The 23,800-nt window shown below is 62.7% G+C and overlaps 7 protein-coding genes across 7 annotated transcripts; 3 read left to right on the top strand and 4 right to left on the bottom strand.

Annotated features, from left to right (window-relative positions):
• Positions 1-14: 14 nt before the first annotated feature.
• Positions 15-5,237, top strand: LOC62_02G002990 (uncharacterized protein). The gene is made up of 5 exons (XM_062769516.1): positions 15-612; positions 650-2,905; positions 2,954-4,604; positions 4,640-4,777; positions 4,814-5,237. Exons 1-5 carry the CDS (start codon positions 252-254, stop codon positions 5,142-5,144), a joined length of 4,737 nt encoding a protein of 1,578 aa, XP_062625500.1. The 5' UTR covers positions 15-251; the 3' UTR covers positions 5,145-5,237.
• A 530-nt stretch (positions 5,238-5,767) lies between these two features.
• Positions 5,768-9,444, top strand: LOC62_02G002991 (uncharacterized protein; the record flags this gene model as incomplete). The annotated part of the gene is made up of 4 exons (XM_062769517.1): positions 5,768-6,121; positions 6,167-8,823; positions 8,861-8,998; positions 9,029-9,444. The coding sequence occupies 4 exons, from the start codon at positions 5,768-5,770 to the stop codon at positions 9,423-9,425; spliced, it is 3,546 nt and encodes a 1,181-aa protein (XP_062625501.1). The 3' UTR covers positions 9,426-9,444.
• A 180-nt stretch (positions 9,445-9,624) lies between these two features.
• SPAC144.05 (putative ATP-dependent helicase) lies at positions 9,625-15,118 on the bottom strand. The gene is made up of 10 exons (XM_062769518.1): positions 14,811-15,118; positions 13,652-14,746; positions 11,999-13,613; positions 11,652-11,960; positions 11,458-11,615; positions 11,373-11,420; positions 10,341-11,323; positions 10,211-10,304; positions 9,928-10,159; positions 9,625-9,878 (listed from the first exon to the last, which is right to left on the bottom strand). The coding sequence occupies exons 1-10, from the start codon at positions 14,941-14,943 to the stop codon at positions 9,647-9,649; spliced, it is 4,899 nt and encodes a 1,632-aa protein (XP_062625502.1). The 5' UTR covers positions 14,944-15,118; the 3' UTR covers positions 9,625-9,646.
• Positions 15,119-17,095: 1,977 nt separating this feature from the next.
• Positions 17,096-18,162, bottom strand: PNC1 (Nicotinamidase). The gene is made up of 4 exons (XM_062769519.1): positions 17,930-18,162; positions 17,654-17,866; positions 17,389-17,564; positions 17,096-17,341 (listed from the first exon to the last, which is right to left on the bottom strand). The coding sequence occupies exons 1-4, from the start codon at positions 18,128-18,130 to the stop codon at positions 17,149-17,151; spliced, it is 783 nt and encodes a 260-aa protein (XP_062625503.1). The 5' UTR covers positions 18,131-18,162; the 3' UTR covers positions 17,096-17,148.
• Positions 18,163-18,383: 221 nt separating this feature from the next.
• SPAC13G6.15c (putative protein) lies at positions 18,384-19,444 on the top strand (the record flags this gene model as incomplete). The annotated part of the gene is made up of 2 exons (XM_062769520.1): positions 18,384-18,871; positions 18,919-19,444. The coding sequence occupies 2 exons, from the start codon at positions 18,384-18,386 to the stop codon at positions 19,442-19,444; spliced, it is 1,014 nt and encodes a 337-aa protein (XP_062625504.1).
• Positions 19,445-19,720: 276 nt separating this feature from the next.
• Positions 19,721-20,965, bottom strand: LOC62_02G002995 (uncharacterized protein; the record flags this gene model as incomplete). The annotated part of the gene is made up of 1 exon (XM_062769521.1): positions 19,721-20,965. One exon carries the CDS (start codon positions 20,963-20,965, stop codon positions 19,721-19,723), a length of 1,245 nt encoding a protein of 414 aa, XP_062625505.1.
• Positions 20,966-21,736: 771 nt separating this feature from the next.
• galE_0 (UDP-glucose 4-epimerase) lies at positions 21,737-23,443 on the bottom strand. The gene is made up of 6 exons (XM_062769522.1): positions 23,194-23,443; positions 22,958-23,115; positions 22,708-22,909; positions 22,436-22,656; positions 21,998-22,387; positions 21,737-21,940 (listed from the first exon to the last, which is right to left on the bottom strand). The coding sequence occupies exons 1-6, from the start codon at positions 23,215-23,217 to the stop codon at positions 21,793-21,795; spliced, it is 1,143 nt and encodes a 380-aa protein (XP_062625506.1). The 5' UTR covers positions 23,218-23,443; the 3' UTR covers positions 21,737-21,792.
• Between the last annotated feature and the right edge of the window lie 357 nt (positions 23,444-23,800).

Here is a 23,800-nt window from a genome sequence, read left to right on the forward strand (position 1 = left end):
CTTCTGGCGATCAACACTAACTCGTTTGTCACAACGACAACCTTGTCGCATCTTACTGTCACTTCTTCTTCGCCTTCTTCTTGACCTTGTCCTGGTATCGCATCAAGCAACTAATAGGCCACCGCTGGACGCCATCGCTCCGCCAAACCACGCCCGCAGCCCCGCCCCCACCCCCGCCCCTCCTTCCGCCTCGCACCTCCCTCGACTGCCTGTGGATCCTTCCACACGCGCCCGAGCGTTAACAACCCCATATGTCACTCCCACAACCCCCTTTATCAACCCCCAACATCGCCGTCTCCTCGGCCCCAAGACTCCAGCCGCGCGCATCAGGCAGCCTGCGCAGCCGGTCGTCGACAATCTCGCGCAACAGCACCGCTGGCGACACCCTCGCCCTCGGCGACCTGTTTGGCACGCGCTCCGAACTCGCAGACTTGCGCGAGGTGCTCGCTGCCGGCCCGCCGACGCGATCCCCCTCGCGAAACAGCAACAGCAACAGTCGACGGAGCAGCCTCAACAGCCCCGCCGAGACCGCGAACGTGAACAGAACCGTCTCCCCCCGCCTCAGCCGCTCCGGCATCGTCGAGGTCGACTCCCGCCCCCTGCTGAGCCCACGTATGTGTGCTGCTTTTTTGCCGTTGACTGACGACAGGATCTCGCGACAGCCTCCTTCCACCCTCGCCCCTCGAGCCACAGCGCCTCACGCCCTCTGGCCGCCCCAAGCCTGCCCCGCGGCCAGCGAACATCGTCGACCCGCCGCGTAACCGCCGTCCCACCCACACTGGCCTCCATCCGCGCGACTCGCGTGTCGGCCCTCCTGAACGGCCGCCAGTGTCGTACCGCAAGTCGTCGACGCCGAGCCACCGCCGCCGCCTGAGCCTGATCGAGGTCCTCGCCGACAAGGACTTTGCCGCGAACCCTGCAAACGTTATCGTCCGTGACTTTGCGCAGGCACACGACGAGGAAGAGGAGCTCGACTACGATCACTTGGACGACGACGACGACGCAGTGTCTGTCGCCCAACGGCGTGACTTTGAGTTCTGGCACGAGGTCCTCCGTTACAGCGGGCCAGAAGACAAGGTCCACCCCAGCGGGATCGCGACCTCGACCGTCGACGTGGGCAAGTACCAGACGCCTCCGCCGACGCCTACCCTTGCCAAAGGACAGCCCAAGCTCCGCAAGTCGCCGTCGCTCGCGCAGTCGGTACTCAAACTACTCACGCGCTCAAAGCCAGCGCACGACGCGCCGCCGTCGCCCCAGCTTCCGGAAGGCTACAAGTCAAACCCGACGGCCAGCGCGCCAAGCTCGGTATCAAAGGCATCGACGCGCTCCAGCGTCGGATCGTCCGCGCCCCTCCTCGGAAGAGGGTTCGCCAGCTTCAGAAAAGACAAGGGGGAGATGACTGGCTCAGTCCAGAGCTCCAAGAGCCGCAAGTCCCGTGCCGAGGAGCCAGGCGAGCGCGCCTACACGCCCAGCGTGCACTCGTACGCCCCGTCCCACTCGTCCAGACACGAGCAGCCGGTCATCAACGTCAACGTGAACATTGCCCCAGCCGTGCTGGCAGCCACACCCACGCTGGCACCTGCTCCTACCTCGCGCCCGCCGTCGACGCGGTCTCGCCCCAGCTCGCTACGCTCTGTCGTTGCACCGGTGGTTATTCCTGCCCCAGTGCGGACTCCGGCCCCAGCCCCAACTCCAGCCCCAGTGTCAGCGCCAGCCGGTCCACGCCGCCTGCCGAGCGTCCCACCTGCCCCTGCTGCCCCTACCCCGGTGGCGCCTTCTCCTCTATCCGCCCCCCGAAAGGGACCCCCACCGCCCCTCGTCCCCCCAGTCCGCGAGGCACCCACCGTCATCGCGACCACGAGCTCGACGCCGACGTCGTCAGTCCTGCTTGCCAACGCCAAGCCCCAAGTCGCAAAGGTCGCCACGCGCGCTCCCGCCCAGGTGGTGATTGTGAAGCCTACACCCTCGCCTGTGCCCCAGATCGTTGTCCTACCTGCCGCTGCAGCTGCCACACCTGTCGTGACGCCTGTCCCACCCCCCGCCCCAGCCCAGATCATCGTTGTTCCCGCGGCTACTCCTACCCCAGCTCCCCCAACGCCCCTTGTCAAGGAAGTCCCTATCGTCATGCCCACTGCGCGCCCTCCGCAGGTGGTGGTCGTTCCCGCTTCATCGCGCAGCGGATCTCGGATTGCCGTGCCGACTGCCCCCGCACCAGTTCCAGTCGCTTCGCCTGTCGTGGTCGTTCCGGCTGCAGTGGTGTCAGCCACGGCTCCTCCTCCCATTGGTGTCGCACCCGCTCCGCCTCCAATGCCAGTGGTGTCTGCACCAGTTACTATCCTTCCGGCGGCTGTGCCTGCCCCCACTCCAGTGGCAGCTCCGGTTGTAGCAGCACCTGCCGCCGTGCCGCCCCCAGTCCCTGCTCCTGCTCCTGCGCCATCACCAGCACCCACACCTGCTCCCCGCGTCGAAGTCGTCGAGAAACATATCGACGTTATCACGCCTGAGGGCGATATCATTGAGAAGATCACGAGAACGACCACGACCACAGAGGCCAAACCCAAGGCCGCATCTGTGGCGGCAACGCCGGTGCCGCCACCAGCCCCGCAGCTTGTGGTCAACAAACCTATTCAGCATGTCGTCAACACCCCACCGGCACCAGTTACCCCTCCGACGCCAGAGCCCATGCCCGAGGTCGACCGCGTCAAGGTTGTGGAGAAGATCATCGTGCCCGCAGGCACCGCCCCAGAGGCCGTGGAGAAGGCGCTCGATACCCTCGCCAGAGTCGAGGCTGCCGAGACCAGATCTAGCGCCCCGGCCAAGCCGGGATCAGACTTTGGTGTAAGGAATCTTCGCCCAGTTCCCCCTGCCCCTGGTACGAAGGCAGGCATCGAGCCTATCAAGATGGGTGAGCTGGAGTCTCGTAGAACAAAACACAGCAGCTGACACCTCACAGTCGACTACAAGTCGCTCATCAAGCGCAAACCCGTCAAGCAATGGCCCCCACCCAAGCCTGGCTCGGACACGACACCAGCACCTCAGCCCAAGAAGCTCTCGTCCGTGTCCGTGCTTGCCAAGGCGGCGTCGACCCCACTTCCGCCCAGCCCAGTCAAAGACGCTGCCTCGGTCCCTCTTCCTCCTAGCCCTGTGAAGAACCCTGCCTCTGTGCCACTCCCTCCAAGCCCCACCAAGAACCCAGCTTCGATTCTCCTCCCGGCTAGCCCGGCAAAGAACCCCGCTTCGGTGCCACTTCCTCCCAGCCCTACAAAGGCGACGTCCAAGACACCTGTTGCCTCTAAGCACGAAAAGGTGCCCTCCGTCTCCGTCAAAGAGAAGGAAAAGGCGCCTTCGACGAAATCTACTCCCGGCGAAGTCATCGTTTCCATCGGGAAGCAGGGAGACGAGGCCAGTGTGGAGACCAAGGAGACCTCCAGACAGAAGGCCACGCCCAAGGACTGGGAGCCCAAGTCAAGACCTGGTGAGATCACCATCTCCATTGGAGGCAAGAAGGACGAGCAGACCGAGAAGGCTGAGACGGCCGAGAACCCGAAGGACACACCGTCCAAAACAAAGACGGATGCAGTCAAGGCGGCCATCGCCAAGATCGAGCTCAAGGGAGCTGGCACCACCATTGACCTCGCCACGGCAGCGGCGATACCTATGCCAGCTTCTCGCCCAGCGTCCATCAGATCGGTCCACTCCACCAAATCTCACCACCGCGCAGACTCGATCAAGTCGGTCCGCTCCGTGCGATCGGTACGCTCGGCCATGTCGGCGGCGGAGGCGCCTAATGTCATCATCACGGCTGGTGGCACAAAGATCGAAGTTGTGGTGCCCGAGCCGCAGAAGGCGGGGTCGGTACCTGTTGCGGTGCCGGCTGCTCTAGCCAAGATTGCGGCCGCCTCAAAGCACAAGCACTCGGCCTCAACACCTTCACTTCCCAGTTTGAAGAAGGCGGCTGACGACGTCGAATGTGTGGACGTGTCGGTGCACAAGACTGCCAAGGGTGAGGAGGTGACGGCCAAGATTCACTCGCACGCCAGACGCGGTTCTGCCCCAGCTTCGGTTGTTGGTGAGGGCAAGAAGAAGTCTCACGGGGAGGACGAGAGCAAGAACGACAAGGATGGCAAGCGGCATAGCAATGGCCACAAGCACGATAAGGACGACACGAAATCGAAGGCCGACAAGAAGGAGCCGGAAGCCAAGCACAAGGACGACGCTCATAAGCACAGCCGGAAAGATAGTCAAAAGCTGGCCCCGAAAGAGGTGGTGCATGAGGCCGACTCTGACCTCGAGATTGAGTTTATTGAGAAGGACCTTCCCGACGGCAAGCAGACAACGGTTGGCATCAGACGACGACTCTCCCGGGAGAACGTTAGCTCGTCGCGCGAGGCATCGCCGTCAAAGGCGCACCACGACAGGCATCGCCACGAGAGGCAACATTCTTTTGGCCACCACCACTCTCACGAGAGGCCGAATCTGGGGCACCACCACAGCCATGAGAGGCATCACTCGCATAGTGGCGGCCACGAAAGGCATCACCCGCTGGGTCAACACCATGACCACAGGAGGCACCACCGAACACGGTCGTCCATGGACTCGAAGAGGTGAGCCAGTCCTTGTACATGTTCGCTGACCCCAGGCGCCATCACCACCACCGCCCTTCATCCGGCGAGGACTCGGACTCGGACGGCAGCTTCTATTCCACACGCAGCCGGAGCTCGCGTCAGAGTCGAGGCGGCAGCTTTGACATCCCCCGTCCTCCTCTTGTTCAGCAAAGGTGAGTGGAGCACATGGTACGTGGCTGACCCCTAAGGCCACCATACTTGACAGCCCCTGTTCTGCAGCCAGGCGCCGGCCCATTGCCCGTGCCCGCTGCCGTGTATGGGGCGCCATTTCCGGGGGTGCCAGGCATGCCGGGGATGATGAACCTCCACGGCATGGCTGCGGGTGTCGGTGTCCCAGGTATCGGCTATGCCTCGGGGCATCCGATTGTGGTACCCATGGGCGCTCCTGTGGCCACAGCGCCAGTGCCGCCAGTGGCGTTCAGTGCGGTGCCAGGCGTGGCAAGGGTGCCCATGGGCTGGACTGGCGCGCACGGTGCGCCGCAATACCCTATGGGTTCTCGGCCGCCTCCCCATATGTAGTGTGTAGTGTGCAGAGGACAGTTTGAGCACGAGTTGTGACTGCAGTAGATGATAGGAGTGATGGATGCCTGCCACGGCGATCTGCAATTTGAATCTTTGCGCCGCCGCCAACTGGCGTTTGTTTTGTTTTGTTTTGCCCCATCACCCACCCACCACAATGACCAAAGTTGACTGACCCTTTCGAGCCACCACGTACCCCCACCCGCCAGCCAGCCACGGGGCTCGAGCTCACCCACTCACCGCAGCACTCGCAGCGCTCGCCTAACCCTCCCGAAGACAAGACAATGACACGCCGCCGCTGCTGCACGCCCGTAGTGCGGCCGTGCAAGGAGCATGCACCCTCGGCGAGTGCGACGAGAGCGAGCGAGAGCGACACCGCGGCACCTGCGTCAGGAGGTTGCTCGCGCTGCAGCACCACGCCGGCACACACCACACCTCTCCCACCGCGCGCCCATCACTAACACTCGTTTCTTCTACTCACGCGTCGTACGGGCAGCGAATGGCTCTCGCACCCCGGCAGGCTCGACGGTAGATCAGTCGCCACCGCGCGCAAGGCCGGCTCTAGCGCACCCACCACCCCACCCGAGCCGCCGCCCGCCAGCCAGCGCAGCCAGCTCATAACAATGCCCCCCTCGCCGCGCAGCCTCAGCCCCATCTCCCTCTCGCCCATTTCCGGCCTGCACCCGTACCAGCCGCTCGCGCTCGAGCTGGACGACACCCCCGCCTCGCCGAACCAGAAGCACAAGCATCTCCACCATCACCGCCGCTCGGCGCCGCCAGACCTCGACCCCGCGTTCCTCCTCCGCACCCCGCCCTCGCCGGCCCTCTCAAGCTCCAGCCTCAAGGGCTCGCGCAGACGCAAGCGCCACACCATGGGTGCCGACCTTGCCGCGGTCGCCGATCTGACCAACAAGCTCATGGCCGTCGCCGACTCGCCGACATCCAAGCCCCGCGGGCTCCGCTCCCCGGCGCCGCGGGTACGCCCAACCAAGCTCCCGATGCCGCGACAGCCTGTGCCGCAGTCCCCGCCGCCGCGCTCACCGCCGGTCAGTCCACACCCCCATGTTAACGAGGGCGAGCTCGCCCCGTTCCGTCCTGGGTCGCGCGCACCAAGCCGAGCAGCGTCGGTCGCGAGCTCGAGCCCGGCCGTGACTCGCCCGCGCTCGCGTCCGCCCAGTATTGCCGGCCCGCTGACAACCCCTGGGACACCGTCCCGGCCGCCCAGTCGCGCGGCGAGTCGCGCTGGCTCGCGCACGGGGTCCATGGGCAAGGCTGGGCTGAAGCGGCACAGTCGGACCAGAAGCCTGGCCGAGGAGATTGCGGACGCTGAGAGCAAGCTGCCATTCTATGACAGCGACGACCCCGAGGAGAAGAATCGGGATAACTCACGCCAGCAGTACTGGGTCGAAGCGATGCGCGACGGCCCGACGTCGCCCTCGCCGTCCAAGGTGCCCGTGGCACGGCGGTCATCTGTCGGCTCGGCAGCGGGATCAGCAGCATCGGGGTCCAGCCGCGCTCCCACACGTGCTCACGTGCGTCGCGACTCGGTCGAGTACGGTGGCGGGCGCGTGTCGAGAGAGAGCGCGCGCCACTCGAGTGGCAGTCAGTCGCCGGCGCCGCCCGGCTCGCCGTCATCGCGGATCCCCACGCGGATCCCGTCACTGAAACGCAACGACACCGTGCAGAGCATCCAGAGCATGCAAAGTTTCAAGAGTGCGAAGGGCTCGCCCATGCACGCTCCGACGCCCACCCATATGCCATCGCCTCCATCCCGTCGCCTTTCCACCCCCGCATCACCCAAACCCATGGCCAAGAAGATTGGGCCGCCGGCCCCGCTCAAGCCCACGCCGCCGCCGACCGCGGCGGCCACGACCACCCCCACGATCAAGTCGCCCGCGCCAGCCGCTGCTGCGAAGAAGAACCCCAAGCCGAAGAAGGAGCCCAGCAAGGAGGAGAAGGTGAGAACGCCGTCAGCGTCGATGTCGCGTTCGGTTATCAAGGCGCTCAAGCCGAAGGGGAGCCTGCGAAAGGCGGCGCTCTCGCCGGGAGGCTCGCCAGAGCCGACGCCGGAGAAGACTGGGCGACAGCGCTCAAACTCGTCGTCTGGGACGCCGGCGTCATCGGGGTCCAAAGGCAGCGGTGCGTTCGCGACCCTCGTGGCCGCGTCTAACGCTGCAATGCTCGTTCCCTCCTCGACGACTTCACCAAAGAAGGTGTCCCCAGTCTCCAGTATCGCCAGTCTCAAGAGCTTTGCCAGCTCCCTCAGCCACCGCTCCAGCAAAGGCGAGCGGAGCAGCCTCGTTGACTCGCTCTCGAGCGAGGAGAAAGGAAACGCCGCACGTGCGCCATCATCGCCGACGATGGAACAGAAGGAGGCGCTCGCGCCACCTCAGGCGCACCTCGCACCGCCCGAGCCAGATCATGAGGGAGATCACGACACGTCTTCCCCTGAGGGCTCGCTCACGAGGTCCAAGAGCGGGCGAAATATGTTCTCCCGTCTCCGCACGCTCAGCTTCACGCCCAAGCCCGCGACGATCACCCCTAAAGCCACAAAGGGCGGTTCGCGTCCGCCGTCGGTGGTCGACGTGTTCGCACCCTCGGGTGAGAAGAAGTCTGCTTCGACGTCGTCTCGCCACGAGGAGGCCATTGGAGAGAATGTCGAGCCCGTCGTGGTCATTCAGGTCGAGCCGCCGGTCGTGTTCGAACCGGTGCAGGATGCCACAGACACGGACAACGCCGACGATGCCCCCGAGCCAGACGCCACTGATTTCGCCGATCCCACCACCACACCCGCGATCATCCTCTCGCCCCCGCGTTCGCCCGCGTCAGAAGTCAGCAGTGCGGAAAGCGAGTTTGGCGACAGCGATGGTGACCTTCTCCTCGACTCGGATGATGAGCTGCGTACCCGCCCAGGCGAGGGCCTCCTCTCTGACGCCAGCCTCGACGCTGATGCCGACGAGAACGACCAGTCACAGTCGGGCTCCGAGTCGCCCGGCCTGACGTGGAGCACGGGCGATTCGCTAGAAATCGTCAAGTCTGACGGGTCCCTCGGATCTCTGTCGTCATCAGGGTCGGATAACATTAGCGGTGAAGACGTCAAGTTGGCAGAGGACGACGAAGTCAAGGTCGACCTGGACCAACCGCTCGCCACAGATGCCCAAGCTCCCAACCCCGACACCGCTCCAGAAGTCCAGTTCCCAGTGCCAGTACCCTTCGTACCAGCCATCGCTGTCGACGCGATCCCCGAAGACCCAGAACCGGACGTCCTGTTCCCTGTGCCGGTGCCCTTCTCCGCCAAGGACCACAAGTCGCGCCCTCCCACCCCGGTGGTTCCCCCACTCCCCAGCCGCGACATCGAGCCTGGCCAGTTCAGCGCCGAGCCTGAGGCGCCCGCGTCCGAAGGCGTGTGGTGGGCCGCTACCCAGCGGCCACCTACCGCTTCGCAGGTTGGGGAACCGGTGGGTTCAGAGCCTGTCACGGAGCCACAACCCACAGATCCTGTCGAGGAAGAAGAGGTTTGCAAGGTGGACGACGAGGAGCACAGTCGCCGAGTCCGCAGTGCTGCTCCATCGCCAGAGCCTTCACCTGAGCACTACGCAACTCCCCTCCCTAATGGTAGACCCAACCACGCCCTCGAGGTCAAACAGGAGGTATCGGAACCCGCAAAAGAGCCTATACAGTGAGTTCCACGGGTCGTAGTCCTGCTAACCCAGCAGCCCGGCCCTCTCCTCTGTTACCCAACCTGTGCCCACAAGCGAGCCAGAAGACCCCGCAGTCGACCTGTACACAGCGCCACTCCCACCAAGACAACAGCTCCCCCCGGGGCAGTTTGTCGCCCTCTCCCCATGCCTCGTGTACGTCTGCCAAATGTTCTCGGCTGACAGCAGTGCGTTTGGCGGCACATCCTTCTCACACAACCGTGCCGCGCCACTCGCGGGCGGGAGCATAGCGGCGTTGATTGGCCTCCCTGGGCTCGGGTACGCCGTTCCCCACCCCCTTGGCCTGCTGCTCTCCGCCTGCGACAGGTGTAGGGGTGGCAACGAACTTCTTGGCTCGTCAGAGTGGTGCGGCTGTGCCCAGCCGCGCCTCGGCAGAGACCTTGCCCCGCGTGTCGTCGCTGGCTACCATGTGCCATTGCACCCCGGTCTCCAGCAGGGGCTGGCGACGGCATCGAGTCTGTTAACCGGCGAATACGATGACCAGGAAGATGTGGAGGAGATGGACGTGGACGACGAGGAAGAGGGAGATGATGACGACGATGACGACGTCGAGGAAGAGTAGGACGAGCAAACGACATCATATATCCACAGACTGATAGACAATGCAGACATCAAGAGTTTCGCCCTGTGCAGCCACAGTCGGGGACACGTTGGCAGTGTCCCCTTCGCACAACAGGCATCTGGAAGTGCATGGAATCTCTCCTTGGATTCTCAAACGTCTAGCTAACTATGTACAAATCTAACAAACAACAAAACTCTGTGTACAATCGTGTAACGGCTTATCTACATGATAAGCTTCATCATTTGGTCTGTGTTGAAGGCGTTGGTCGTCACGTCTCCGCCACGGTTCGCGGCGTGCGCCACGTTGGGCATGGCGGCCACGGCCTTCTCGTCTTCCTGCGCATCGGCGAGGTAGATGCTGGTGCCGTTACGGACACCCTCGGAGAGAATGCGAGCTTCGACCGTCTCCATCGTGGCGTAGCAGAACACGGTCGTCTCCTTGTTCTGTCCAAGGCTGAAGGGGGCGTCAGTGACACGTCCCTTCGGCAATGTGCCTTGCTCACCGGTCGACACGGCCGATGGCCTGCAGCTCGAAAGAGTGCTGCAACACCGGCTCCAAGAGGTGGACAACCTCGCATGACGTGAGGGTCAGGCCGGCACTCTCACGCTCCGCATGGAGGAGGAAGACCGAGATGGTCGGGTCGCGGTGGAATTCCTCGACGACATTGTTGTTCTTCGAGTTGGACTCGAAGGAAACATACTTGATCCGGTTGATGCTCAGAGCGCGCTCAACAACTGAAATGAGTCAGTGCTGCTCGACCTTGTCGGGGTTGGTCCAGCACTCACTGCTAAGACTGTCCGCCCAGTTGGAGAACACGACATGGCGTGAGTGCGGACGTGTGGAGCGGTAGTAGTGGAGGTGCTTGATGAGGAAGTTGATCTGGTGGGTTAGAAAGCTCCATGGACCATGTCTCACCTTGGAACCAAACTCGCCCATCATGTCCATCGCGAGAATAGCACGCTGCCTGTCGAAGGGCAGCATGTTGAGCCTCTCCAGGTCGGTTGCACGGGCGTCGCGCTCCTTCTGCGCCTCACGCTCCGCAGCCTCCTCGTCGTCCTCAGGCTCCTCCTCCTCCTGCTGAGACTCTGGCATCTCCACCTCGTGAGAGTCGGAGCCCTCGGCTTCGTCCGGCCCGTCCTGAGCCGAGCGGTTCAGTCGAATCTTGGTGAATTCGCGGTCTTTGATGGGGGTCTGGCAAGTTGCACATTTACGACCAACATGGGCCGTCTTGCGGTACTCCTTGAAGCAAGAAACGCAAAACGCATGCCCACAGTTCAGGAGGATAGCGTATTTGTCGTCCGAGGTACCGAAGCAGATTGAGCAATCGCTGTGGGGATCTTGGTTCGTGTTGTCTTGAGAACCCAAGAAGTTGAGGTACCGGCCACGGACAGCCATGCGAGCCAGGAGCACGTCGCCCTCTATGATGTGCTTGTCCACCACGGCAACGTCTCGGCCAACATCCCGGAACATTGGGGCCGCAACAGAGTCCGAGATTTCTTGGAGGGCGGCAAAGTAAACGACACGCTTGTTGAATGCGACACGGAAGAGATCGAGCTCCTTGTTGAGCTTCTCCACCATCTCGGACTGCTTGTTGACGAACGCGCGAATGGCTTCTGCCGCCGCCTTGGCGATTTGGATTTCCTCAACGCGGTGCTGGCCGTGAACAATGGCGGTCAGCTCGATGAGCAGGGCCTTGAGGGGGCGTTCGCAATCCTCCTCCCGGCGGCGGTCGCGGAAAGCCTGGCGCTCAGTCATGAGCTTCAAGGTGAGGTCCTCGACGTCGTTGAGAGGGATCTCTTCCACGCCGTCCTGGGCCTCCTTTGCTGCGCGTGTAGTACGCTTCTTGACCATGCGGGCGTCGTGGGTTGCAAGAACGCTGCGCTCTTCCAGCAGCATCTCTGAGGGAAAAGGGTCAGTCCCCGGCCAAATGTGGTCTCGTGCGCTCACCTTTGCGGTCCGCGATGGCCGAGGCATAAGCGGTCAGGTAGGCTTCGACTGCACAGTCAGTGGCCCGTGGTTGGTGTGCACTCACCATCTCCTTGAGCCTTGAGTGCCTCTGCATAGTACTCTTCCTCGGGGTTCTCGACATCCTGGCCTTGACCCGCAGCTGGGACCTTGTCCTCCTCGGCTTCGAGGGGTAACTTGAGCAGGTCGACCACCTTGTTGCGCCAGTTGAATACGAGCACGGCACTGTTGTCAGCTTGATGCACATGCAGGGCTGCTCACTTGTCATTGAGGATCCTCAGCAGGCCATTGATCTCCCCAATGGTGCTACCCGAAACCAGTCCCCCGGATCGCCTGGTATCGACGGTTTGCAGCTCTGTCATGGCATTGATTGCTGGCGAACGTTGAATTGAGGCAATCATTGCCTCGACTTGGCGTCCAGCAATCTTGAGTGGGCGCGCAAGAATGTCTTTGCGCACCACCTCGGCCGTCTTGTAAGCCAAGACTTCCTTGTCTTCATCCTTCTGGACGTGATGAATGTCACCTTCGTGGAACCAGGTCTGATGAATGATGATTAAGGTCTCGCGGATACTAGGTGGTCAGCAACGTCCAGAAGCGGTAGGGCTTACACTGCACGGGCAGCCATGATCGACTTAACGCGGTCCTTCTCCTGCTGCGATGCCGCCTTGTCCAACTCCGTGTCGTCGATACTGTCTTCACGGTCGCCGACGATGGCAGTCAGTTGAGCCTGGGCCGGCTCCAGAATCTTGTTGCCTTCGTCGCGCGCCCGCTCATACAGAGCCAAGGCCATAAGTTGATTGCGTTCATGGTCGTCTGGGTCGCGGTCGTCAATGATGAGGAGCTGGGCCTTGCGAACCAGAGCACGCATGTGTTGCCTGGTTTGCGAAAGATACTCATTCTCGTGATCGAGTCGCATCTTGCTCAGAGCTTCGTCCATGGTCATGAGTTGACGACCCAAGTGGAGACGGTCGGCGCGATCGATTGTTCGGTTGGCAGCCGTTGCGTTCAGGGCACCGACCTGAATGTGGGTGCAGATCTGCCTCAGGTGGCGCAACGAGCTTCCTAACGATACCTCGTCGCGACGGAGACGCTCCCGTTGACGTTCGAGCGTGTCAAGGTAGTAGTGACTCTCGATATTGGACAGATCGATGGGCACCACATATCTGGTCTGATGAGGAATGTGGAACTCGTCAATCACTTCGGCTTTCGTTGTGCGAACAGCCAGTGGCTGGAACAGGCCATGGAAGGCTGGTCGGTTGGCAAGCTGTGTGAGACGATGCCACATGACACGGTTGACGCCAGGGACGCGCAAGAAGTTGAGAGAGCCGGCCAGGTCGAGGACGTTGGTGCGGGCTGGAGTTCCCGACATGGCCAAGGAGAACTTGCGGGGAATGAGCGAGACCATTTCGGCGGCTTGACTTTGGTTGCCTTGAAGCTGAACCTCGTCCATGACGACACGCCACCACTCCACCATGACGAGCGGGCTGCGGGGGCGTTCGCCAATCTTGTACGCCACGTTGGAGCGGCGGCTGCGCTGAGGAACGGGCACAGCGACCGTCAGATCATCGCCAAGGGTCTGATATGTGGTGATAACAACGTCGTGGCCGCGGACGTAGTCGAGGAAGGCTCGCTGAGTGTGCTCCAAAAGACTTTCCTCGTCCAAGTTGGACGCGATAATGTCTTCGTCGTCATCACTGAGGCCTTCGTCCTCCATCTCAAGCGGAACCTTCTTGCCGTCTTTCCCTTTAGCGTACTTGCGGCGAGTCTCGTTGCGGAACTGCTTCATCTTTCGCTTTTGCTTGTCTGCTGCCTGCTTGACTCGTTGCCTGATACTCGCGTTCCGCTTCTTCTCCACTTGAGCGATGAGCGTCTTCCATCCAGGGTACTCGCAGATCCTCAGGGACGGGGCGTGCGCGTTCATTTCGGCGATCCACTGCTTCATGAGGGGAAGCGGGGTAACAACCAATGTTGCGCCAATCTCGGAAACAGAGAGCTGGGATTCTTCTGACCAGGACGCAGCGTCAGTGAAAGCGTCATGTTCCTTGTCAAGCCATGCTCGGAACTCTGGCTGGTCATGGTCAGGCGCACCAGCCAGGAGGTTGATTTGAGGTGAGGCTCGGACCGGCGTGTCCTCGGTGTGCCCGAGGATGTTTGGCCGGGGAGTGGAGAGGGGGTGGCGGTGGAGGAGGATGAGAGCAATGGCTTCCACAGTCTTGCCAAGGCCTGTGGGTGTCAGTTGATTTCAATTGTGCAATGCTCACCCATCTCTTCACAAAGCATGGTGCCTCGGACACGGGAGAGATCAAAGAGCTTGGGCAGCGCTTTGAGTTCGTCGTCATCGTCCGTGGAGCTAGCGCGGCCCTTTCCTTTTCGGTCTCCAAGAGGCCTGAGCTCTCCCGTCAGGCGCCTGAATGCATAGTTGCCGAACCGTTCGAGGTCGATCTTGGTCCACTGGCCGGCTGGAACAGAGGGCTTGGACACGCCGGCCACAGGTGCGTCTTCCCGTTCGAGGAGACGAGCAAGAGTGCGCCTCTGGAAAGGGAGGAGCCTTGCTGTCATCTCCGGCGGCTGAAGGCGGCGCATGTCAAAGTCGTCTGGGAGAGCCGGAGCTGGGTGGAGTGAGTTGTAGAATGTGGTCAAGGCGGTTGCGTGCGCCTTTTGGTAGCTTGCCGTGTCGCGCTGGTCGGGGATGTCTTCCTCGGTGGGCATGAGTGACGAGATGACGAGGCCAATCATTTCGGCACCGATTTCAGGTAACTTCTGTTCGAGTGCCTTCAAGTTGAGGTACACATCAATGGTGATGTGGAGGCGAATCTCGACGCCTTCCTCTAATGCATTGTCCGAAGGGACCCAGGTGACACCGACTCCAGTGCGAAGATAGAGTACCTGTTTCTCGGGGCGGTAGGTGCCGCGGCGTGTTGGGCGCTGGTCATGTGAGAGACCAAGGATGGCGTGGAGCCAGTTTTGCGTGTCCCAGGCCGTAGTGGAGTGTAAAAACTGGCGTCCGCTGGCGGGTAGTTGTTGAGGGAGCTTGGCGAGGGGCTTTTCGACCGTACGCGTTGAGGTTCGACTCGCCGTCGAAGTGGGCAGGAAGATGTTACCCGTACGGCCTGCCAGATCCTTGGCATTGCCCAGGGGGGTCCTCAGTGCCGTGGGGGAAGGGGGCGCGAGGGCAATGGGAGTACACGCCTCGGTGGCCTTGCGGACCGAGTCGCGAAAGGCCTCCCAGACGGGGTAGCCCTCGTTGGGACGGAGCTCGGTCTCGCCCCGGCCGACACTGTACTCGAGGTACTCTTCTTCAGGCTCAAGAGTCTCTTGAATCGTCAACGAGTGGAGGTGGAGCAGGGAGAGGTCGACTAAGAGGTGTTAGATATGACACGGACGGCGAGGAAGACGGCCAGAGACACCCATCTCACTTACCTGGGTCACCAGGAGCGACCTTGCTGCGCCCAGCGAGTGCCTTCTTGAGCTGCAGAAGGTCATACTCGGATGTGGGGAGGGTGCCGTGGCACTGTGATAAGGTGGGCAGTGGGGATAACGCCGGCGGCGACATTGTGGAGTGCGGGTGGAGGGGTGTGGTGGAGGTATGGAGAGGATGGAGGGGGATGAGGAGGTCGTGAACACGACAAACAGAGCGGCTTTTATGCACTCCAGGGGGGAGGTGGGGTTGTAGTCGCTTGTTTGTTGTGTTGTTTACTCCATATCGTTGTGTCGAGGTGATGTTGAGGGGGCGAGGGGAAGAAAGAGATGACAAGAGGTGTCTTGGGATAGCAGCAGGTTTCGAGATTGCAAAGTGGAGGGCCAAAGTGGAGGCATGGGCGGAGATCACGCACACGTCAACTTTCAAAATATGGCAGATAGGCGTGGCACTTTGCGTGCCTAATCTCTGACTTGGCTCGTCTCATTGCCATTCTGCGGGCATTTGCGCATGCATTGCACACTGCAGATGTGCACCACGCGGTGTCATACATTAGCGTTCATGAACAGCATGCATCGAGCAAGAAGAAGGCAGCGTGCGAGAGCGACACAAGAGGTGTGGCTGGTTGATGGCGAGCAAGACGGCTGTTGTTGGTGTGGTTGTGCCTCGAGAAATGTGCAAGTTGAGAGTGGGCGGAGTGTATTCTCGGCGTGGAGCAGCGGCGACCTCGAGCTCCGTCGCCGAGGTCATGCATGGGCCAGCCGAGCGAGCGCTTACTTGGTGGTGGTGAGTGAGCCTGACATGATGGCGAGGACGACGCGGAGTTCGGTGTTGGTGTGAGATGGTGGTGTGTTTTCGAGCTAGGCTGAAATGGCGGCGGAGCGGTCACGCTGGGTGGTGCCGAGGCAATCTTCTCGGCGCACTGGGGTCCGCCGGAGCACGCAGCGCGCAGTGCACGCGACAAGCTGGTTCAGAAGCGCGTCGCGTCTAATGTCTGCATGACTGACGCGTGTGGACGCGCCCCCAGACGTCATGGGTGTTTGTGGTGAGTTTCCACATTCCAGCCTATAGGTCGGCGCCGGATCGCCGAATGTAAACATGGTTCATCTGTGTCAACACGCAACTCGAATTGAACTCCGACCAACACTGAGCATGAGGACACTTGCATAGCTTGCATAGAGTATCAGTGTTCTCGGAGCGGGAAACCAGTCTATGCACATGCACGCACGAGCCTCCACCGCTGCCCCACAGCGTGTCCCTCCGCCAGCAGCGGCACGTACCCAACCCGACCCTGCTGCAGCCAACACAAGTGTGTAGCACAGCGGTTTGCAGCTCCTGTGCGTGCATTCACGATCTCACAACCGACCGCTGTTCAAGCCTCGCCCGAAGCCGGGCACGCACGAGGCCTTCCAGAGGCGAGCTCCCAATAGTTACATTGCTCGGGATATGTCCCTCCCACACGTGCAAGTGGGCTGCAGAGTAAAGGCAAATGTCTGGGATCCGTAGGCCAAGTGACCGCTCCGAGTATAGGTGAAGTCACCGCTGGTTGGCGGTGTAGTCAACAAAGCTGGAGACAGTATGTCGGAAGAGATCCTTTTTGGCGTTGGATCAGTCGTGTGTGTGTCGCAGTTGTGGTCGCGTCTGTTTGGCGTGGTGGAGGGAAGTAGGTGTGGTTGGTGCGTTGGCTGACGTCATGTCTTACTTGCTACATGTCAGTCACCTCCCAAGTATGCAGCTGCCGACGCTGTAGCAGAAGTGCACCAGCACCCACAGCTGAATGCATGATTAGATGCAGCGGAGGTCATGTATTGTCGTCTCGTCTGGCCGTGTCTGCACTGTCAGTGTCGGCCGCCAGCCAGCTGCAGGCGACCGACATCCGTGCACCAGCGCACGGCCGACGGTGATTGGCGGATGACGTTCCGCGCTCCACGGGCAACAACGCTCCACCACTGCCTGCATGCAAACACCCCCCTCCCCCCTCTCGCCCACCATCCGCGGTGACACGTCGTGCCCCAGCATCATCGGTTGAGGCAGCCCGAAACGTCGCCGGCCATACGAGCCAGTCAGACGCGCCGTAGATTCCGATAGCGATAGACCGGGCTTGGTGGCACCCCATGTGGCTCCCAGATTGGCTCTCTCCAGATGCCAAGGCCGGGCCACAGGGAAAACGTGTCCCCGCGCCTGCAGCCCCGCAGTGTGTGCGTGCTTCGTCATGCAGCCCCATTCAACGAATCGAGTCAGCACGTGTGGAGCGGCACAACGATAGAAACTCGGCGAAGCGTGTGTGCTGTCGTCTGCAGCAAGCATCGCATCTCATCTACGGTGCGGCACTGGCCTCCTCTACTTGGCGATCCACGCGTTGAGCTGGTCGTACCAGCGGTCCGACTTTTTGTTGCCGATTGTGCTGCCGCCAAACGCGACGAGCTTGTCAAAGTTCTCGTCGGCGTCGCGGCCGTTGATGGCGCGCGTGGCGGGCAGGTAGACGGCCGTGTCGAAGCGCGAGGAGAGGGCAGAGAGGGCGGTGTGCGAGACGCTGCGAGAGTCAGCTGGCGTCTTCACGAGTCATCTAGCTGCACTCACCAGAAGTCACCTGCGAGACCGACAACGACAACCTTCTTGATGCCCTCGGCGCGGAGGGCCTCGACGATCTTGCGCGTGGGCTGGGGGTCGATCTCGGTGGGGAGAGGGGGCGGGTTGGCGGCATCCGAGATGACGCCGTCAAAGGCCGAGTAGGCCTCGACGCCCTTGTTGAATCCCTGCGGTGGTCAGCGACTGATCCTTGCCATGGCGGCTGGTGTGGGTCGATCGCATCGCATCGGCCGACGCTGCACCACACCCTACACACCTTCCTGATCAGCTTGAACTTGTCGCCGTAAGCCTGGAGCTTGGGGAGCAGGTCGGCGTGGATCTCGCTGCCCTTGGTGCCCTGGATGCAGTGGTCGGGCCAGAGCATCTGCTCGTAGTCGAAACCACGGGCATCGCGGGTCTCGATGGTTTGGAACTTTTTGTGGCCGGGGTGGCTGGACGCGAACGAGATGTGGCCCTCGGGGTGGAAGTCCTGTGCGCGAGTTAGCGTTAGGTAGCGAGCGGCTGGCGACTGGACACAGCCCATGCAACCCACCTGCGACGCAACGACAAGGTCCCACTTGTGGTTGAGCTTCTTGCCGTCGAGCAGCTCGGAGATGGCGGGGACGACCTCGAGACCGCCAGGCACCTGGAGCGAGCCCGAGGGGGGGAGGAAGTCGTTCTGGACGTCGACGACGATGAGGGCGACCTTTGCGGGCGCGGTAGCGGGAGCGTCGGGGGCGGGGGCGGCGGACATGGCTGCGGTGTGGATGTTGTGGTGGAAGAGAGAGAGAGAGGGGGGCGGGATGGGGGATGCACGTCGGTCACTCGCTGTTGCCTTACGCCGGCTGGGCGGGGATTGCCAAGCGGGGCCGGCGGCTGCTGATCGCGGGGGCATTCGGGGGAGACTTTCCCACGGTGGTATGCTGTGCTCGACAATGACGCCGACGACCAACAACGAACAATCGGACCCCGCACCTCCCCTGCCAGCCTCAACAGCCCAGTTCACCATGCCGCCGCCGCCGCCGCTGCCAAACCCCGCTGCGAGCCTGCCGCCCGTGCGCTCGACGACGCCGCCGTCGCCGAGCGCGGGCGCAAGCGCAGGCATACACCGCGCCAACACGCCGCCGCCGCTGAGCTTTGCTGTGCCGCCTCCGCCGGAGCTCGAGCCATCTGCGTCGGCCCGCAGCCCCGAGCCGACGAACACGCTCGCGCTGCTCCTCCCCACGCAGGCGCTGTTCGCGCCCGAGCCGATCGGCGTGCTCAAGGCCGCGTTCGAGGCGTACGGCCGGCTCGTGCACTGGGCGCCGGTGCGCGGCATGGGGCGGGTCATCTTAGTGTACAACGACAACGACGCGGCCGCGCGCGCCAAGCGCCACGGCGACCTCCTGCGCATCGAGCTGGGGGACGAGGCCGAGGCGGCCGCCGAGGCCGTTGAGGCGCGCAGCCCTGCTCCCGTCGACGACGCACCAGGCTACTTTGACCGCAAGCGCAAGGCGTGGGTACTAGCTGCCTATCCCCCGCTACCAAGCTAACCACCCCCAGGATCACGCTGCGCGTGTACGCGCTCCCGCCGACGCCGCTCGACCCCGTCGACGCGCACCTCCGCCCGCCGGACGCCGAGCGCAACTTTCTCATCTCGCCGCCCGGCTCGCCCCCAGAAGGCTGGGAACCAGTCGAGGAGGACGGGCCGAACCTGCACCCGCTGGCGGACGACCTGCGGCGCGCGCTCGAGAGCCTGCAGATCGCCGCGAGCGGGGGCAAGGAGGTGCTCGTTGACGAGGGCGGCGTGCGCGTCGAGGTCGAGGACACGAGCGCGCCCGCCAAGCGCGAGAGATGGGACGGCGAGGAGGACGAGTATGCCGTCGAGGAGCCGTGGGGCGGGCCCGGGATATGGGAGGCGCCGAGCCAGGCCAGAGGGGACGGTGGGGGGCTGGGTGGGGGGTTGGGAGGTGCGCTTGGAGGTGGTGGTCTTGGAGCTACGCCCGCACCACCCGCCCTCTCCCTCGGCGAGGTGCTCAGCCCGTCTGGCAAAGTCCGCATCGTGCCGACTGCGCGGCCGCCTGTCTAGTCAGAATCGATTCATCATCAGCATATCTGGCGCACGCACGCGCCGTGTAAGCATTGTGTATGTATGTATGTTGTGCGTAGGGTGGGCTGGCGAGGCTGTGGTCGCGAGTCGGGGGTGGGCAGCCGGATTCAGCGCACTTTCGACAGGCTGACCGATAGACGCCACGGTGGCTAACACACAGCTCTAACTCCTTCACCCCCCACCCCAATCTAATGATCAATGCATGATGCCACTACTGCTGTACTACACCGCCTCTCGCCCTCCGCCACGCCACGCCTACTGCGGAGGCTGCTTGGTGATGCGGTTCAGCAAGTTGTTGATGGCCGTGCGGCTCGTCTGCGCCTGGATACGGCGGACGGCCTCGGCACCCTGGCCCTGCACGCGGGTCGCCCGAGGGCCACCGAGCACACCAAGCGCACCCTCAGCGGCCGTCGCTGGCGCCGCCGACGCCGTGTCCTTGCCGACCCATGCGCGGCTGCCGGGCACGGGCGCGTCCGTGTCGGCCTCGTCGACCTTGATGTGGAAGCGGAAGCTGTCGAGGGCGCCGGGCGTGCGGAGCGTCGAGTGCGACAAGCCGAGCCAGACGGCATCGCGGCCCGTCCGCTGCGTGAGCCCGATGACCGACGCGGGCTTCATGATCTCAGCCTCGGCCACCTTGAAGTCCGCGATGCCCGCCTTCTTGCTGCTGCGCTTGTAGTCGAACTGCGTGAGCGAGGGGCGGTCGGTAACGCGGACGGCGCCGGTGCGGCTGATGGCCGTGAGGCCTCCCAGGCCGACGACAAAGTCGGCGTTGGTGCCCTCGATGCCGAGGTGGCTCTTGCCTGGGCGGGCGATGCGGTCGAGCGCGCGGCCCTTGTGTGCGCGTGCCGGGTCGGCAGCGGCGCCGGCCGCCGGCGCAGACGAGTACGCCAGGCCGTGGAGCTCGTGCGGGCTGCCCTGCAGGCGCGAGGACGAGGGGTCGGCGAGCGCGGCGGTCGTGAGGCCCGACTGGAACTCGGCCGCGGCCGTCTGGCGCGCGATTCCGCGCGCGGCGGCGTGTGCGAGCGTCGACTCGTCGGGTGCGGGCGCGGTCGTCTCGGCCCACAGCGCCTCGCGCAGCTCGTGCCGGTGCGAGCGGATGTGCTCGACGTACTTCTCAAACTCGGGCTCGGTCATGGCGTCGACGTTGGCGATAAACTCCTTCTTCTCGGGCTCGGCGACCGTGTCCTCGGCGTAGATGGACGCGCGGGCGACTTTTGCCGTCTTGGCCGTCTTGGACCAGGGGACAGTGCCGTCGCCCCACGTGTCGATGAAGCGCATCTCCTTCTCGCCGCTCGACCACATTGCGTCGACTCCGGGTCCGCCGTCGAGCGTCCCGACCTTGATGTACCGTCCGCCCTTGGTCCGGTGGACGGGGAACTTGAGACCGTAGTCTTCGTACTTTTGCATCGAGCGCACGTTGGACGCGTACACGCGCGCGATCAACGGGTCGTGCGTCACGAACGCCGAGCGCTTGAGGAGCTGTGGGAAGGTGGAGGACATGGTGAGGGGGGAGGGGGCAGGGGGTGCCGTTGGGAAGGGGAGGGGGAAGAGTCGTGCGAGCTGGCGGGGTCGATCCGAGTCGGCGCTGCTCGCTGTTTGCCGTCGCTTTTAGTGGTGTTGTCAACGACGAGTGAGCACAACAAGTCGCCTGATGCTCGTTGTTGCAAGTGCGCTCAAAGCCGACTTTTGCCAGTTGCCCAAGTCACTGGATCGGATCGCCACGGATGGCATCAACCAGGCTGACGGGATAAAATCAAAAGAATAACGATCTGTTTAATCGCCCTCACGCCTCGCACCCAGCAGCCCACTCTGGCAGGCTACAAAAAGCGCGACCCCCCTTTCTGCGTCTCCTCAATCACAAAAAAAACCTATCGCTCCATAAATTCCTTGTCGGCGCTGTGCTCCCCCGCTTGCGGAGCGCGAGCTGCCACCGCCCCCGAGGCCAGACAGGAGCGTGGAAGGACTGTTGGTTACAACAGAGCTGCTTGCTTAAAACAACTTTGATGAGGGGCAACCCTAGGACTCCGAGTCACCTATAAGTAGCTACATCTGCGCCGCGGTCGTGTGCTGTTTCGTGCACGGCCTCGGTGCGGGCGTCGCATCGCATCGATGAATATCAATGTCTGCTTGACGGATCCGCGTGTGCACTGGTGCCGACTCGCGGCCGACTCACGCAGACGAGCATGACTCGCTATCCACTCGCGTCAACAACTTCAGTCTTAGCCTGCCGGATAGGCGCCCCATCGCCTGGCCCCCGCCCCACCGCTATCATACAATGACAAGATTATCCCATATTCTATCAAACTATATCCCTATGCTGCCCACGCTTAAGCGCTGGGCTCGTAACCCTTGGGGTTCTTGGTCTGGAAGTTCCAGAGGTCGCGGCACATGCTGTCGAGGTCGCGCTTGGCGAGGAAGCCCAGCTCCTTCTCAGCCAGCGCGGGGTTGGCAGTGAGGTCGGGAACGTCGCCGATACTAAGGGTACAATGTCAGGACTCGGTACACAGCTTCGGGTGCCAGCTCGCTACTCACCGCCTTCCGACAATCTCGTACTGGTAGTTGAAGCCGGTCGCCTTGCGCATGGCCTCGATCATCATGAGCACAGACTGGCCCTTGCCACGGCCGAGGTTGAAGGCGCGGTAGAAGCCGTCCTTCCTGGCGTCGTTGTTCGAGAAGATGTTGGGCTGCGACTCGGGCACCGCGATCGCGTCGAGCGCGAGGACGTGGCCCTCGGCAAGGTCCATGATGTGCAGGTAGTCGCGGACGCAGGTGCCGTCTGGCGAGCCGGGGTAGTCGTTGCCGAACACCTTGAGCTCCGACTTCTCACGGCCAATGGCCATCTGCGCGAGCAGGGGCAGGAGGTTTCCAGGCTTGCCGCGAGGCTCCTCGCCGAGCTTGCCGGAGGGGTGGGCGCCAGCGGGGCTACGGGCGTTAGTGACACATCAACCACAGAGCCAGCTTCCCACTCACTTGAAGTAGCGGACCGAGACGGCCTTGAGGGGCGACTTGCGCTCGAGGGTGCCGGAGCGGCAGACGTCGTGGAGGATCTCCTCGACCATGGCCTTTGTCCGTCCGTAGGCAGACTCGGGCTGGAGGGGCGACGTCTCGGGGATGGGGATGACCTCGGGGGTGCCGTAGACGGTGGCCGACGACGAGAAGACAAAGTTGTTGACATTGTTCTTCTGCATAGACTGTGGAAGGTTAGAGCGCGTTCCTTGGCGCTTGGGAGCCCCTCTACTCACCTCGAGGAGCGAGATGGTGCCGGCAACGTTCACGCGGTAGTAGGAGAGGGGGAGCTCGCCCGACTCGCCGACGGCCTTGAGAGCAGCGAGGTGGACAACGCCCCAGATGCCGCCGTCGGCGGCGTACTTCTCAAACACGGCGTCAATCTCGGCGGCGTTGCGGAGGTCGGCGCGGTGGAACAGGGGCTGGGGCGCGTTGGGGCTAGCGCGTTAGCGGAGCGTGATGGTGATACGACACGAGCCGACCTACCCAAGCTCATCGCGGGCAATCTCGGCGCAGCGCTTAACGGCCTCGGGGAAGGCGTTGTGGCAGTTGTCGATGACGATGGGGAGGTAGCGCTGCGAGAGGAGCAGGCTGAGGACGACGTGCGATCCGATGTATCCGAGGCCGCCCGTGACGAGGACGCGCTGGGCAGGGGTGAGCACGGGGTGTGGGTCTGGCACACTGATCGCCGCGGCCTTGGCTGGTTGCGGCGCGGTACATACCTTGAGCTGAGTGTCGTTGGACATGATTGCTTATGGGGTGTGTGCGATGCGTGCGATGCGAGTGTGTGTGTGTGTGGAGATGTAGATGTAGAAACGGGGTTGGCGGGGTGTGTGCGATAGCGGTGTATTTATTTTCCAGACTTTTTGTGTGGTTCGGGGTGGTTTGTGGTGGTGGTGGCAGAGTGGGGTCAAGTGGCCCTATTGTCCTGTCTCCTTTACTGTGCGCCAAGTGCCAAGTGGGTCGTGAGTGGGATTAAAGCACGGGCCCATGCATCGGCTCGTCTTGCTTTATATACTGTAGGCAGAACACAAACGTGTGCATCGGCCCAACGGGGCGTAGGGAGGTGACGCGATGAGCGACGATGAGCAGAGGTGCAATGTGCATTGTTGATTGCCTTGCCCATCGGTCCGAGATTCCCGTTCAACGTCGACATGGACGGGAATCTTCAAGGCAGAAATGGCAATGCCGACATGACGGGGGCTCGTCGGAGGGAGACAATGCTGCTGTCATTTCATCACTGAACGGGAAGAATGCCAGCCAAGGCAAACCAGCAAGGCAAGGCAGAGCAGCTGGCCGGCGGGGTGGAACGGCGAACGCTCCGAACTA

The sequence above is a fragment of the Vanrija pseudolonga genome, chromosome 2 (genome assembly GCF_020906515.1).
Source record: "Vanrija pseudolonga chromosome 2, complete sequence".
Classification (NCBI taxonomy): Eukaryota; Fungi; Basidiomycota; class Tremellomycetes; order Trichosporonales; family Trichosporonaceae; genus Vanrija; species Vanrija pseudolonga.